The 12636-nt window shown below is 38.1% G+C and overlaps 1 protein-coding gene across 1 annotated transcript; it reads right to left on the reverse strand.

Moving 5' to 3' along the window:
- Nucleotides 1-16: 16 nt before the first annotated feature.
- Nucleotides 17-12613, reverse strand: LOC112576538 (eukaryotic translation initiation factor 3 subunit L-like). The gene is made up of 19 exons (XM_025259078.1): nt 12503-12613; nt 11382-11430; nt 9640-9784; nt 9280-9359; nt 8788-8849; nt 8552-8621; nt 8067-8140; nt 6709-6789; nt 6356-6446; nt 5712-5866; nt 5216-5386; nt 2922-3055; nt 2545-2644; nt 1885-1958; nt 1559-1616; nt 1239-1277; nt 892-984; nt 645-725; nt 17-288 (listed from the first exon to the last, which is right to left on the reverse strand). The coding sequence occupies exons 1-19, from the start codon at nt 12539-12541 to the stop codon at nt 256-258; spliced, it is 1629 nt and encodes a 542-aa protein (XP_025114863.1). The 5' UTR covers nt 12542-12613; the 3' UTR covers nt 17-255.
- Nucleotides 12614-12636: the final 23 nt, after the last annotated feature.

Here is a 12636-nt window from a genome sequence, read left to right on the forward strand (position 1 = left end):
CCTGGAACATCTTAAATTTTTTTTCACATAGATTTTAATGCACCAAGGAGATAAAATTACAAGTACCTAATAACACACTGCTTCCATACAGTTATGTCCTCAATGTTTAGTACTGTTGATCTCATCATAGCTTCAAGTACAATCTAGTCTCAATACTTGACTGCACACAGTACTGACATTTTCTTCATCACTTGTCTTGTAGTCCATGATAAGGCAATGCATCAAAGACTTCAATGACCAACACCTGTGATTTTTCTAGTAGGTAGCTTGTTGAAGTGTCCTTGTAATCTGAAGGAAAAAGAAAAATGTCTATAGTCTACTGCATACAATTCAAATACATTTCTGACAGATGACTATTGTAAAAACAAATGCAACAAATCAGGGTAGGGTATCTCAAAACAAAATGCAGAAAGGCAGCAGCTAAATTTTAATGTGTTTTAAGTTTTAAATAGTGCATTTCCCCACTTTAGGTGCAGTGTATTTTACAGAACCATAGCTGCAGCAACACAAAACAAGACTGTTGAGGTGATGAAAGGTTTGAACACAAATTGTGATTTTGAATTAAGAATCCTAAAGAGTGTTTTGAATTAGGAGGCAATACAGCTTTAGAGCAGAACATGTGGTTGTCAATTCGTGACACCTACCTCATCAAATTTGTGTATCTGGCGAATGAAGAAGTCTCCGTATCGACGAGCTACTTTGGTATCGGCTATGTGGATCATGTCCTGTTTGAGACATAGCAGCCACGATTTTATAAGAAAAATAGCCAAGGAAAAAGAATTTCATCAACTTTCACAAATATGGCAAGACTGTGCAGCGACTGGCTTAAACTGCACGTCTTCCTCAGGAAGGCTTATTTACAAGTGTATGCAGTATGAAGAACATACTAACCCCATCTATGTAAAAGTCCACTTCAGAAGCCGACTGGAACTCTCCTTCCAGCCCACTGGTGCCCTTGGTCCACACCAGGTTTTTCATCTTGTGCTAAACAGGCCAAGAAGGAATGTTTCATTACATCAGAGCTCCCAAATCAAATGGTTTTTTTTTCTAGTGAAAATACTGGCTAATTTGACTTAAAAAAAGGACTCGTGAGATGGCTGCAAAATTGGCTTAACTACGCTTTACTGAAATACTATAAAACAGCTAGGTAAAAACTATGTTCACAAATGTGTGACTTGAGTGTGATAGGAAATGGTATGTGCTCCACCATCTGCCATGAAGTTAAAAGTGGTGCTTACCTTGAAGCACATGAGCTGCATTCTCAGTTTGTCTTCTGGCTGCAAAGACCAAAAATGACAATTGAATCAGCACTTTATTATGAGGCACAACAAAAGATGTAGACATTAGCAAAGCAAATAGCTTGCATTAAAACAGGAAAAATCAGCTAGAAATTTCTTTCATCAGAAATAAAGTCAGCTCAATTGAGTCATACTAGCAGTGAACCAGCTGTTGTAACAGCTTAAATAGTACTACTCCACCCCCCCCACCAAAAGTCTCTTGTTATCTTTTAGCATGCACAGACAACATGCGACCATCCATCTTGATACAGTAAGCTCACCTCATCCATGAAGGCAGCAAGTTTAGAGATTGGCAGCGTAGTGTACAACTTTAAGTAACTGTCACGAAGGGTTAAAACAAAAAAAAGATCAAAGTTATATGCTGAGAGATACAGGAGGCATTTCAAAAGTACCCTGCATAATTACGAAATTGTGTCAAACTTGTTTTTTTTAACTTACAAACTGTTAAATGTACTATTTCAAATTTGCATAGATTCAATGTTTGTAAACCATGAGTTAATTCTTTTGGAAAAATATAGCCCTATACACACAAAATGTTGCCTTGGAGGTGCCATGAGGCACACCACAAGGGTGAGGATGCACACACCTTCTGATGGTGGGGATCTGAATCTGTTGCTGCACTTCCTCTAGGAACACTCTCAGTTGCAGCTTGAATGGTTCCTGCAAAATATAAGACATGAAACAGTAACACCACCATGATGTTAAGGGTGCTTGTTTATTAACTCTAGATGTATGGCGGAAAACTTTCTTACATGATGCAGCATGACAAATGTCAACTAAAATTACAAATTTAAGAATGGTTGACTGACAAAGAGATGTAACTCCACAAATCTGTAGCATTGCATTTCTGAGCAAATACTGCCGACTGCCCTGCCCTTTACCAAAGAAAATGTCAGATAACGACAAAGAAAACTATGGAAACTAATGTGTCATTTCTAAATGATCGCAAAATAAACGTCGGAAGATATTTCAGATTCTGCTCTTTTGACTGGTTCCAATAACTTTTTGAGCAGCTGCATGCATGATTTAAACTGTTCTTGTCCGTCACTTATAATTGTTGTAAAAATGGATAAATATGGACAGCACACTAAGTATAAGATTGATAAAATAACTGGAATCCTCTGGGAGACTGAGACAGACTTCAGCTTCTTTACTGAATTATGATAATTGCCTACTTATTATAACAAATGTTTTCCCCATAGTCTTGCTGCCACTGTTAGCACTAAGGAGAAAGTGATGCAATTACCTTTGGAAAGCTGTCAGCCAAGGCATCATAGTTGGGTGGCACAGGTGACAGGAACTTAGGGCAGGCAAATGAAAAGCATGTCTCAAATTCCTGCAGGTCACTGTATGAATTAAAATGTTAAGGCAGTTAATATTTTTTAATAAAGGTAATGCAATATCAATAAACACCCTACTTTTTCAGTTCAAATCACATGAATTCTCTTGATACATATCTTTCAAAATAACACGGCTTGCTAACATTAATTTGAGAGAAAAAAAATCTGATTGCAAAGATACAATCAAATTATCTAGCTAATGTGATATAAATGCACTGACTTTAAATCTCTGAGCAAAACTCAAACACAGACTAAGTATGTCCATGCACAAACGTTAACATACCTTTTCTGCATGCGAAGCATCTTGTCAGCATACTTTTCACGAAGCTGTGAGTGTACACTCTCATCAATTCGCATGGGATGAAGAACAAGGCAAATGGCCAGGAGGGTGTACATCTTGTCATTGTTCTTGGTTATCTGAATGATGTATATTTATTTCAAATTTGCAAACTAGTTAGTAGATAAAAGTTAAAGGTAGTCCTGCAACTATATAGCTGGGAGCAAGGTGTTTAGACTGGATTTAAAGTGGTGATACATTTTTTTCCCCCTGTAAGGATGGTGCCATATCTCCTCGCTTTTTACCTTCTCCAACCCTCCGAGAGATCAACTTACAACCAGCTAGGGCAACTGGAGATCAACTTACAACCAGCTAGGGCAACTGGGGCGTGTACTTGGATACAAAATCATCTAGTGTGTGCACTCAGCCTTGCATGATGGTGCTCTAACTGCTCAGCTATATTTCCCCCTTCAATAATAATACTAATAATACACATTTCCAAGACCAGCCAAGATCAAAATGTTCTACACACAAAAGCACAAAAAAAAAAAAAAATGCAGTGTAAACATAACAGCATGTGAGAATGACACTTCCCTTTCTTTCGTCTTCACCTGAACAACTGTCCCTCATTTATTCAGGGCATAGCATTGGAAAACTTGAGTTCCGCTTACAGGGTCGGGGTCCAGGGGCCGACGTACCCCTGGTGGGGTGTAGGGGCAAAACCCCTACTGGGGGGTCAGCTGAAAGATTTTCAGTTTTTGAAGCATTAATTTCACCCTTTTCCTGCAACGTTTTGCAAATATTTTCATTCACAATAACATTAACAAGACACACACACACATGTATACCAAACATAAATCCATTGGGACCAATGAAACACACACACACAAATTATACTTATATAATTATTTACTTGGCTGTCAATAAAACTAGCAGGAATTGTCACAATATCAGCTTGCGTTGGTTTTTTTTTCTATGCACTGTCAAAACTAAAGAATGAAGACAGCTTTGTTTGCTTCTTTGGTTTGTCTGCGACAACTGTCACAATGTTCAACTACTTGGTCAGCGTTTTGAATATCCTCCCAGCACCTTCTGGCTGCTGACAACATTCACTCCTTGGTTAGCATCTTCATTATCCTTGACACTTTACTAGGCTGTCAATAAAACTAGCAGGAATTGTCACAATATCAGTTTGCATTGTTTTCTTTTCTATGCACAGTCAAATCTAAAGAATGAAGACATCTTTGCTTGCTTCTTTGGTTTGTCTGCGACAACTGCCACATCAACTAATTGGTCAGATATATCCTCCCCAGCATCCTCCTGGCTGTTGACAACATTATCCTTGACAGCATCTGCTTTCTGGCCGTTGACAACCCTTTCTTGGTCAGGATTGTCATTCTGGCTGTTTGTTTTCTGCTTCTTGCTAGATTTTCTTTCGAGCACTGCTTCATCCAGTATTTTCCTTTTTTCTTTTGCTTTAGACGGCAGTTTCTGATCAGGTTCCAAGCCCATTTCATGGCAAAGTTTGTTCATGGTTTCCTGGTTTGTGGCTTTTCTTTCTTCATTGTCAATCCAAGCATTCCTCATGTTCTCAACTAGCTGCTTGCTCACAGGTTCTTTGATGGGGTCTGCCTTAGCAAAGTACTCCACTGCTGTTTTCTTGGCTGTAGCCAGTCTTGACTTCACAGTCTGCATGGCCATGTATGTGTCAACATCCATGTTGGTCTTTTCCTTGGACAGGATCTTTCCCATCTCGCTGAAGGTGGATTCCACAATTGGGCCATGGAAGCAACTGAGCAAGGCTTTTGCTGCTGCACACAGGAGAGGAAACCTGTCCTGCGAAACTCCACCCCACCACACATCCACAGGTGCATCTTCTGAGGCACTGCTTGGACTCACGTCGTAGGTGTACTTGCCATCGTCGAACGTACCACAAGCTTTTTTCTTTGTACTCGCAAATGCCGCGCAGCGTAAGAACTGACTAAAGCCAACACGTGTGGCGCGCAAAGGAAGTAACACAAAATGCAAGAATCGGAGACCGTTTGGGAACCGGAGACCGTTTGAGTACAAAATGTGCTACTGACGAGGCGAGCGCGATCGGCGTACGCTACTTCGAAATCGGCGTAAGTCAGAAGTCAAGTCGGCGTAAATGCGCCGAACGGCGTACAATGCTATGCCCTGTTTATTTTCACATGTCCACACCATGTACAGATGTGAAGATACAGTACAAAGTTCACCTGCAATGGTCCTTTCACCCCCGCATTACATAAAACATAAAAAGAATACACCAGCAGAATCACCTGATCATAAAGCTGAGTTCTGCTTTGGAACATCTGCTTTGTGCGCTGGATATACAGCAGTATGTTGGAAAAAGTGCGGATGGCATCCTGATAGCGCCGCATCATCAAATAGGCAAAGCCTACATAGTAGAAAGTTGTCATCTGGCAGGTGGGCACACGCGAGTAAAGGTTCTGTTGCAGGAAAATATGCCAAAAGCAACTTGTCCATATATTCTCATTTCACTGTATTAAATACATTATATAGTTTTCATTCTGCTTTCAAAACATTCTTTGCAGAATTAAAAAGCACTGAACTTCTTTTTCTTTGCTTGATTGTAGTCATGCTACATGATCACCTTTTTCTTTCATGATCTAATTTTCCACCAGAAGACTTAATGTTTTGAAGCAAAGTTGTTGAGAATACCATGTAAGAAAATGGAATCAAGAAGATGCAGATTAGAAAATTAATCTTGAGAGTGGTTTCTTTGCACATATTTTTAATACAGGTGTAACTTACCTTCTTGTTGAAGTCAATGTTTTCAAGAACTTTAAGAGCTTGGTAGTAGTCACCAAGCAGAGAGTGCAGTCGCAGGAGACCTATGAGGCTGAAATAACCCAACATCTTGTACAGCGAGTTCTGGCCAAACTCTCCAGCTACACTGTCTGGGTCTCCTGGTGACAGGAAAAAAAAAAAAACCAACACTGAAGCAACCTTTTCATTTCTGCATCAACAACTTGACACCAATCATTACCCCCAAAATTTCTTTGTTTTTAAGGATTTCTAATTCTTTTGGTAACAGAAAAATAAAATATAAAATAACTAGCATGCAAAATGTGTTCAAATTCTATAATGAAAATATCAACCTTAGTCAACAGCTTTATGCAAAAATATACAATTTTGCAGTAAAGTTTAGACTTAAATCCACTTCATTTTAACTACATTGTTTTCCCCATAATTCTGAAAATTTCTGAACTGAGGACAGCTAGCTTGCATAAGAAAACAGGTCTACTCTATTTATGCAACCTGCACTCAGTCCGTATTCAAAACAACTTACCAAGAGCGCCTAACATTTTAACGCGTCAACATATTAATTAGGTTATGTGAGCAGTGAGTAAAGCTAAAAAAAAACAAAAAAAACAAACAAACAAAAAAGCACTCGCCTCCATTAGCATAGACCTCCAGCTGCCGATTAATATTGGACTTTTCAACCAGAGAATGGAGGACGTTCAGCACACTGTGGACATTCCAGATCTGGGGGAAAAAAAACCCCACTCTTCTGATGTTACCATATAAAGCAATAACAACTTTATTAGACACCAGTGAAACTGCTTGCAAAGGTGCCACACAGCCTGGTGAATGCTGTGCTCTGTAGTTATCTCCCTATCACTTGGCACAGAAAATATCACTGCATACACCATCTCTGCTTTGACATCAACAGTTGTAACAAATTACACTGAAAGTTGTACATTTGTAAAAACAGCTAAAAGTGGCCTTTGTAATATAATGGTCTCACCTTAGGATTGGTCCTCAGAAATTCTATCTCATCTTCAGACTTCTTGCCAAGCTTGCTGCGGTACATAGTGAATGACTGGAACTGAGTAGGAAAAAAAAAAATAATGGGAGACTCTACCTACCAGAAGTTAAAAAAGAGCAATAAATAGCGAAATGTACCAGCGCAAATGGTAACGGTAAAATAATCAGGGAAACTATTCCAAAACATGATTAAATCTCTGGTTCCTGTAGAGCAGGGGTGTCAAACACCCGGCCCGCCATGAAATTTTACCTGGCCCGCGAAAGAAGTTTAGTTAATCACTGTTAATGGCCCGGCGACAAGTAAAAGGCAAACAACAGAAAAGTTCCCGTCGAGGACAGCAAGAGATGAGATGAGTTTAGTGAAGTTTGTACAGACCACCAACAGTGCACTGGTCAAATTACCCCTGCTCCTGTTGATGACCAGAAGGGATGGTGAAGGCGGGGCCCATAAATCTGACCTTTGACACGCGACACCCTGTCCTGAACACGGGCCGCGGGTCGAAGATTTTTAGTACCTGTTAACTTCCCTGAATCGGTCCGAGATCAAAGGGTGACTAGGCTCGAATCTTGAGCATGTTTGGCAGTACATATTTGTGTGAGCAACTTTTCTCTATGATGAAGATCAACAAAACATCACACAGGAGTTGCCTTACTGATGCACACTTGCAGTCCATCCTGAGACTCTCCACACACAGAAACTTACTCCAAACATAAACGAACTTGTTGCCAAGAAAAGATGTCAAAACGTCCACTTCTGACAAAGTAAATTAAGAAGAAAAACTGCTAATCCTTGGTTTGTTATTACTTTAATTTTGTTTTAATGTATGATTTTGTTTACACAAATTCAATAACAAAAAGTTTAGTTTTCTACTGTTGAATAAAAATTTATCGGACTTAAATAATAACCTTCAGCCCGCCACCTTGTGTACGATGTGACATTTGGCCCCCTGGGTAATTGAGTTTGACACCCCTGCTGTAGAGCAACACTGTATATTCAGGTCTAAATATTTATCTTTTGATACTTCAAAACATTACTACAATCAAGTAAAATTTTTTTCCAAATACTAACTTTTCCAGGGACTCAAAATCTTTTTTCAAAATATCCTGACTTTTCAACTATACTGATCTGTATGGACTCTGGTCAACAGATTCCTCTATTAGCTGCCTGTGGTCTGAGCTGAAATGTATATAAAGCTACCCTCCAAGGCCTTTTTTGTGTACTTATGCCATGATAGTGCTTGCACACAACCATTCTTATCTTTGTTTTGTCTTATAATCATTGTCTAAAGCAAATCTGTATGCCTTATTAGGAGCTTTCAATGGTGCTTTATAAAGTACCTGGTAAATGAATTCATCAATGATGTCCCAAAGCCACTGGTTGGGAAGTTCCAGTGGAACAGGCCCATCAGCATCTGTTACAAATAATAACAACTTATAGGTACCTGAATTTATGTTTCTTGCACAATATGATGTAGTTATTCTAAATTCTAGAGGAATCATTTCCCTCAATCTATCTTAAGCTGAACTTAAATTTCACTTTCAAAATTAGCAAATCCTCTTTCACCACAACTTAAGGTTTCATCAAAATTAAACTAAATGAAAAAAAAAAACTAGATAAATTCCTTTAAAATGACAGATCCCATCTGAAATATTAACCAAGTCTAGAACTAAAAGATCCCACTATCACTATCATGTTTATCACAAAAAATAACGGTATAATGTATAACGGAATGTGACCAAGGAAAAAAACCCATCCTGGTTTGTTGGTAGCACTCAGTATACAACAAGGGATCTGTACTATTAGTTCAATCATAAATACATACTCAGGATATAGTTGAACAAATTGCAGTAGTTGTAGTAAGACTCAAACCGCTGCTCAAGAGATGGTCCATTCTGCAAAGATCCAATCCAATAATACAAACAGACCTTACTCTGTCCACATGAGGCAAGGGTCTCTCATACACAAACCCCCACCCACACTATGCAGCAACCTGTAATCCAACAAGGGTTAACACAAATCTTGAAACTCATTTAAGAAACGTACCAATCTACAGCTTACCTGAACACGAGCATACACATGTCTGTAGTAAAGCTCTTTGTAAAGGATCAGGAAAACTTGATCTGCACAGAAAAGTAAATGATGTGTAGTGACATTATACAAAAATTGTCATACCATTCTTTGTACTTTTGGTGCAAATGTTAAGTGTTCATACTAACAGCATAAAGTTTCTAGAAATTTAAGTTTTGCAAAAGAGGGGGGGGGGGTACTTTTTTTATGCAAAAGAGGTAAAACAGTGGAAATAAAAGCTAAATGTACATATAATGAATTTTCAAAGTGTATTTTGCTGGTTGTTTCAGACAGTAAATTTGTGGATTAATCAGTGTATGTGTGTCAGTGCATAAATATGAAAGTAAATGAACTTACACATATGCCTACAGATTGACAACATGGATATATGTCAAAAGCATACTTGTTATAATGGTATCAAGGAAAATAACAAATGAAAGTACGTCAGCATATGCAATGCACATACTTCCTTGAGTAACTAACCATTTCCTACTATGGGAGCAATGACTTCAGCCTCTGGCCAAGGAGAATTCTTGAAGAAGCGATCAGTCAGTTTGTTAAACCTGCCACCGACAATGTTGAGTTGCTCTATGTTTAAAAAATATTATATGCATACCTATAAACTACCCTATCAATTTAACACCATTATTTTCAAACAATGGTTCATGAACCAATCTGATCACTGTTGTATTTTGTCTATATTTACACTTGCACTTATGAAGGTAACAATTTACATAGCATATATGTGAATGTTTGCGAAATATGCATTGCAAGAAAGAAACAGTTTACATTCTTGAATCAGATATTCAAAACAAAAACAATCAAACTAAATTCTCAGCATACCCATTTTCATAGCAATTTTGCACTTCAAAGAGATTTTGTTCATTGATACACTTTTGTGTAAAGAGCAGGAAGTTCTTGATAACTTCAGGCACAATGTAGCTGCTCTGGTACTGGCGCTCATACTCCAAGTCTTGTCTTGGATCTCCTGCATTGAGAATTTCAAGAGTCTGTAAATGCTACATAGAATGTGGCAGAATATTCAATATCAATAACTAAAATAAAACATAATCAGACAAATGACTTGGCCTTTTCTTTACCTTTCAGTTGTTGGGGAGGAAGGTGTTAGAACCAACACATTTTTTCAGAGCAAATTATTTGTCTGGATCGTACGATGTCTCCTTTCCCTTGCTGTCTTACTTTACTCAACCCTCTATGGAGTTTGGTACCCAATTTTGATGGTTGGGTTAATTGGGGGAAGTTTGCCACAAAAATACTGAACCAGCACGGTGCCTAGTTTGGGGGCCAGTTCTAACCATTATTTGGTTTTTCCTCTGACAAACAAAGAAAAACTAATGTGGTGCACACATATCAGGAATTGCAAAGACAGCCTTGAAGGAAGGCAACGATAAGAGGAAGCAGACAGAGAATAGATGGGAAAACAGTAGAGCAGGAAGGTCTTTCATTTAGCAGATTCCAGAGTATTAAAGTGAACTGAATGCTGAAAAAGCTAGATGCAGGGAAACAAGAATTACATTGAAATTGCTAATGTGACTGCAATCAATGATGAGCTTGTACTTGCCAAAGTCACAAAAATCATATTACAAATATAAAACAATCATATTTTTCCAAAGTGCCATATTTCCTGAAAATGCAGAAAAATTGCTTGAGTAAACAAATTTGTCATTTTGGTTTCTTAAATATTGATAGGAAAAGGACCTCTCAGTGAAATGGCTTTTGGGAGCAGGCATCTTCATGCTTCAGCCAAATCATGAGCATTAATAACGGTTCATGGTTGACTGGTTTTTAATGTAAAGCAAAAACATAAAAGGCGGCCGGAGTCAAATGGTCCCAGCTATGTCCATTTCATTCCAGGCTCAAAAGACGAATTGATCACCGATGACAAAAGTATCTGAACAAAACTGGTTGCTTGGCAATACACATGCAAAGAACATATCTTACAATGGAGAATAAATATGATTTTTCCATGTAAACAATCTTTTAAATAAAAGAAAGTCATCATTTTATTGTGAACTTGTATTTTTTTACTTTTTTGCCTATTTTTATTACATACAGAGGTGTCACTGTTCAGGTACTCATTTAGCACATACTACATAAGTGTACTGAGACCACTGTGATATCTATTACCAAGTGGTCCTTTTTGCTTAGTAAAATGGCAGCTAAACTTATCTGCATGGCTCTTTAGGCAATATTTGATGTTAACAACTAATTACGTCATTGGTGATACCTTCATCTTTTGGGTCTGGGACAATTTGACTTTTTATTGTTGGGATAAAATGGTCTTATCTGAGATAGAGATGATTTGACTTGGGCTGTGGGCCAATTTAAGTGGGGCAAGAGGACTAGTGACTGTATAGACTGGTTAGGTGAGGTTCGGACCAGGAATTATTGCTAGATTAAGAAACAGCTGGACACATTTAAGCAAGCAAATTATTTTTTTCATCCAAAATCAGAGTGATAGATGAGTAGCATCTGTTAAAATTGGAATGCGTGAACTTATCACCTACTTCTAAGTAAAAGTAGTTTCAATTTTTAACATTAACAACAATTATCATTGCACATACCAGTATGTGTCTCATATTCTGATCCTCCATAGTAAGCATATGGATCATACTGCAACAGAAATACAACACGGACTTAAGACACATGCTACTTCAATAAATATAAAAGGTAATGATCACATAGTACATATGGGAAGTGAGTAGTAAGGACTGATTGACTCCAACAGCATCATTCTACAATGAGCGGTATTCTCAACATCAATATAAAGCACCATGAAAAACAGAGGACCACATAATGTACTATCAGTGATGATGTGTGTCTGAAAAATCCCTACGAAGTATGCAGTTCACTGTATAGAATTTTGAAAGCATAATTAAAGTTGACTCGGTTAATAGATTTGAGAACATGTAGGCATCACATATGAAAAGTTGTGTTGTGTCTTCTCTTCTCTATGCCTTTCATCTTCCCCAGTGTGTTAGGAACCACTTGCTGGTGGATTTTCCTGAGAAATTCCCTGGTTGCTAACCCATTAAAGCTTTGAATCTGCACTCCATACTTTGAAACACAAAACAACCAGAACCTTCTAGTAACAGAGTTATCAGAACACTTCCAGAGAGGTAGGTCCTGCTTTTGTAACAACCGCTTCATGACTGGTGGTGTGCACTTGTACACTCACACTTCAATTGCATATCATGTACACCAGTGCGAACATACTGATCTACATTTGCTTGACGCTTTTAATTTTAATTGCTAAAACTAAGATAAACCTGACTTGTGAGCTTAAATCAGTGCGATTAGAAGACTTATGCAAATAAATATGGAAAAAAAGACAACGTACGATCTCTAAAAAATCATTTTATGCTTTTGCTCGTGCCTTAAGGACTGACAGTCTAATAACAGCTTAAAATCCTCTCTTGTACAGCCAGCCTTATTGGTCTGTTGCATGGCTACTTGATCGCAGATTAATTTAGACTTATTCAGGACAATCGGCATATCCAATACTAATTTTGAGGGCGATGATGATTATGCTACCCACGAACTCGCCATCTGGCTGAATTTTTTTTTAAAAAGTGGGATTTAAGTTACCACCACATGACACTGAATTAAATCAAAATGCCTTAACTGCAAATAATATGTCTCATTCTGGGTTTATAAAAATAAAAATCTAAATATTAGTACTCACGTCTGCCTCTATTTCCGAGTTTGCCCACATGCCTGACATGTTTGACGACTAGCAAGATGGCGAAGGTTTCATTAAAACGATCTTCAACAAGCAAGAGTTCTAGACTTAGGCATTGCCTCCCTTGTATTGACGAA

This window comes from Pomacea canaliculata, linkage group LG1, assembly GCF_003073045.1.
Source record: "Pomacea canaliculata isolate SZHN2017 linkage group LG1, ASM307304v1, whole genome shotgun sequence".
NCBI lineage: Eukaryota > Metazoa > Mollusca > Gastropoda > Architaenioglossa > Ampullariidae > Pomacea > Pomacea canaliculata.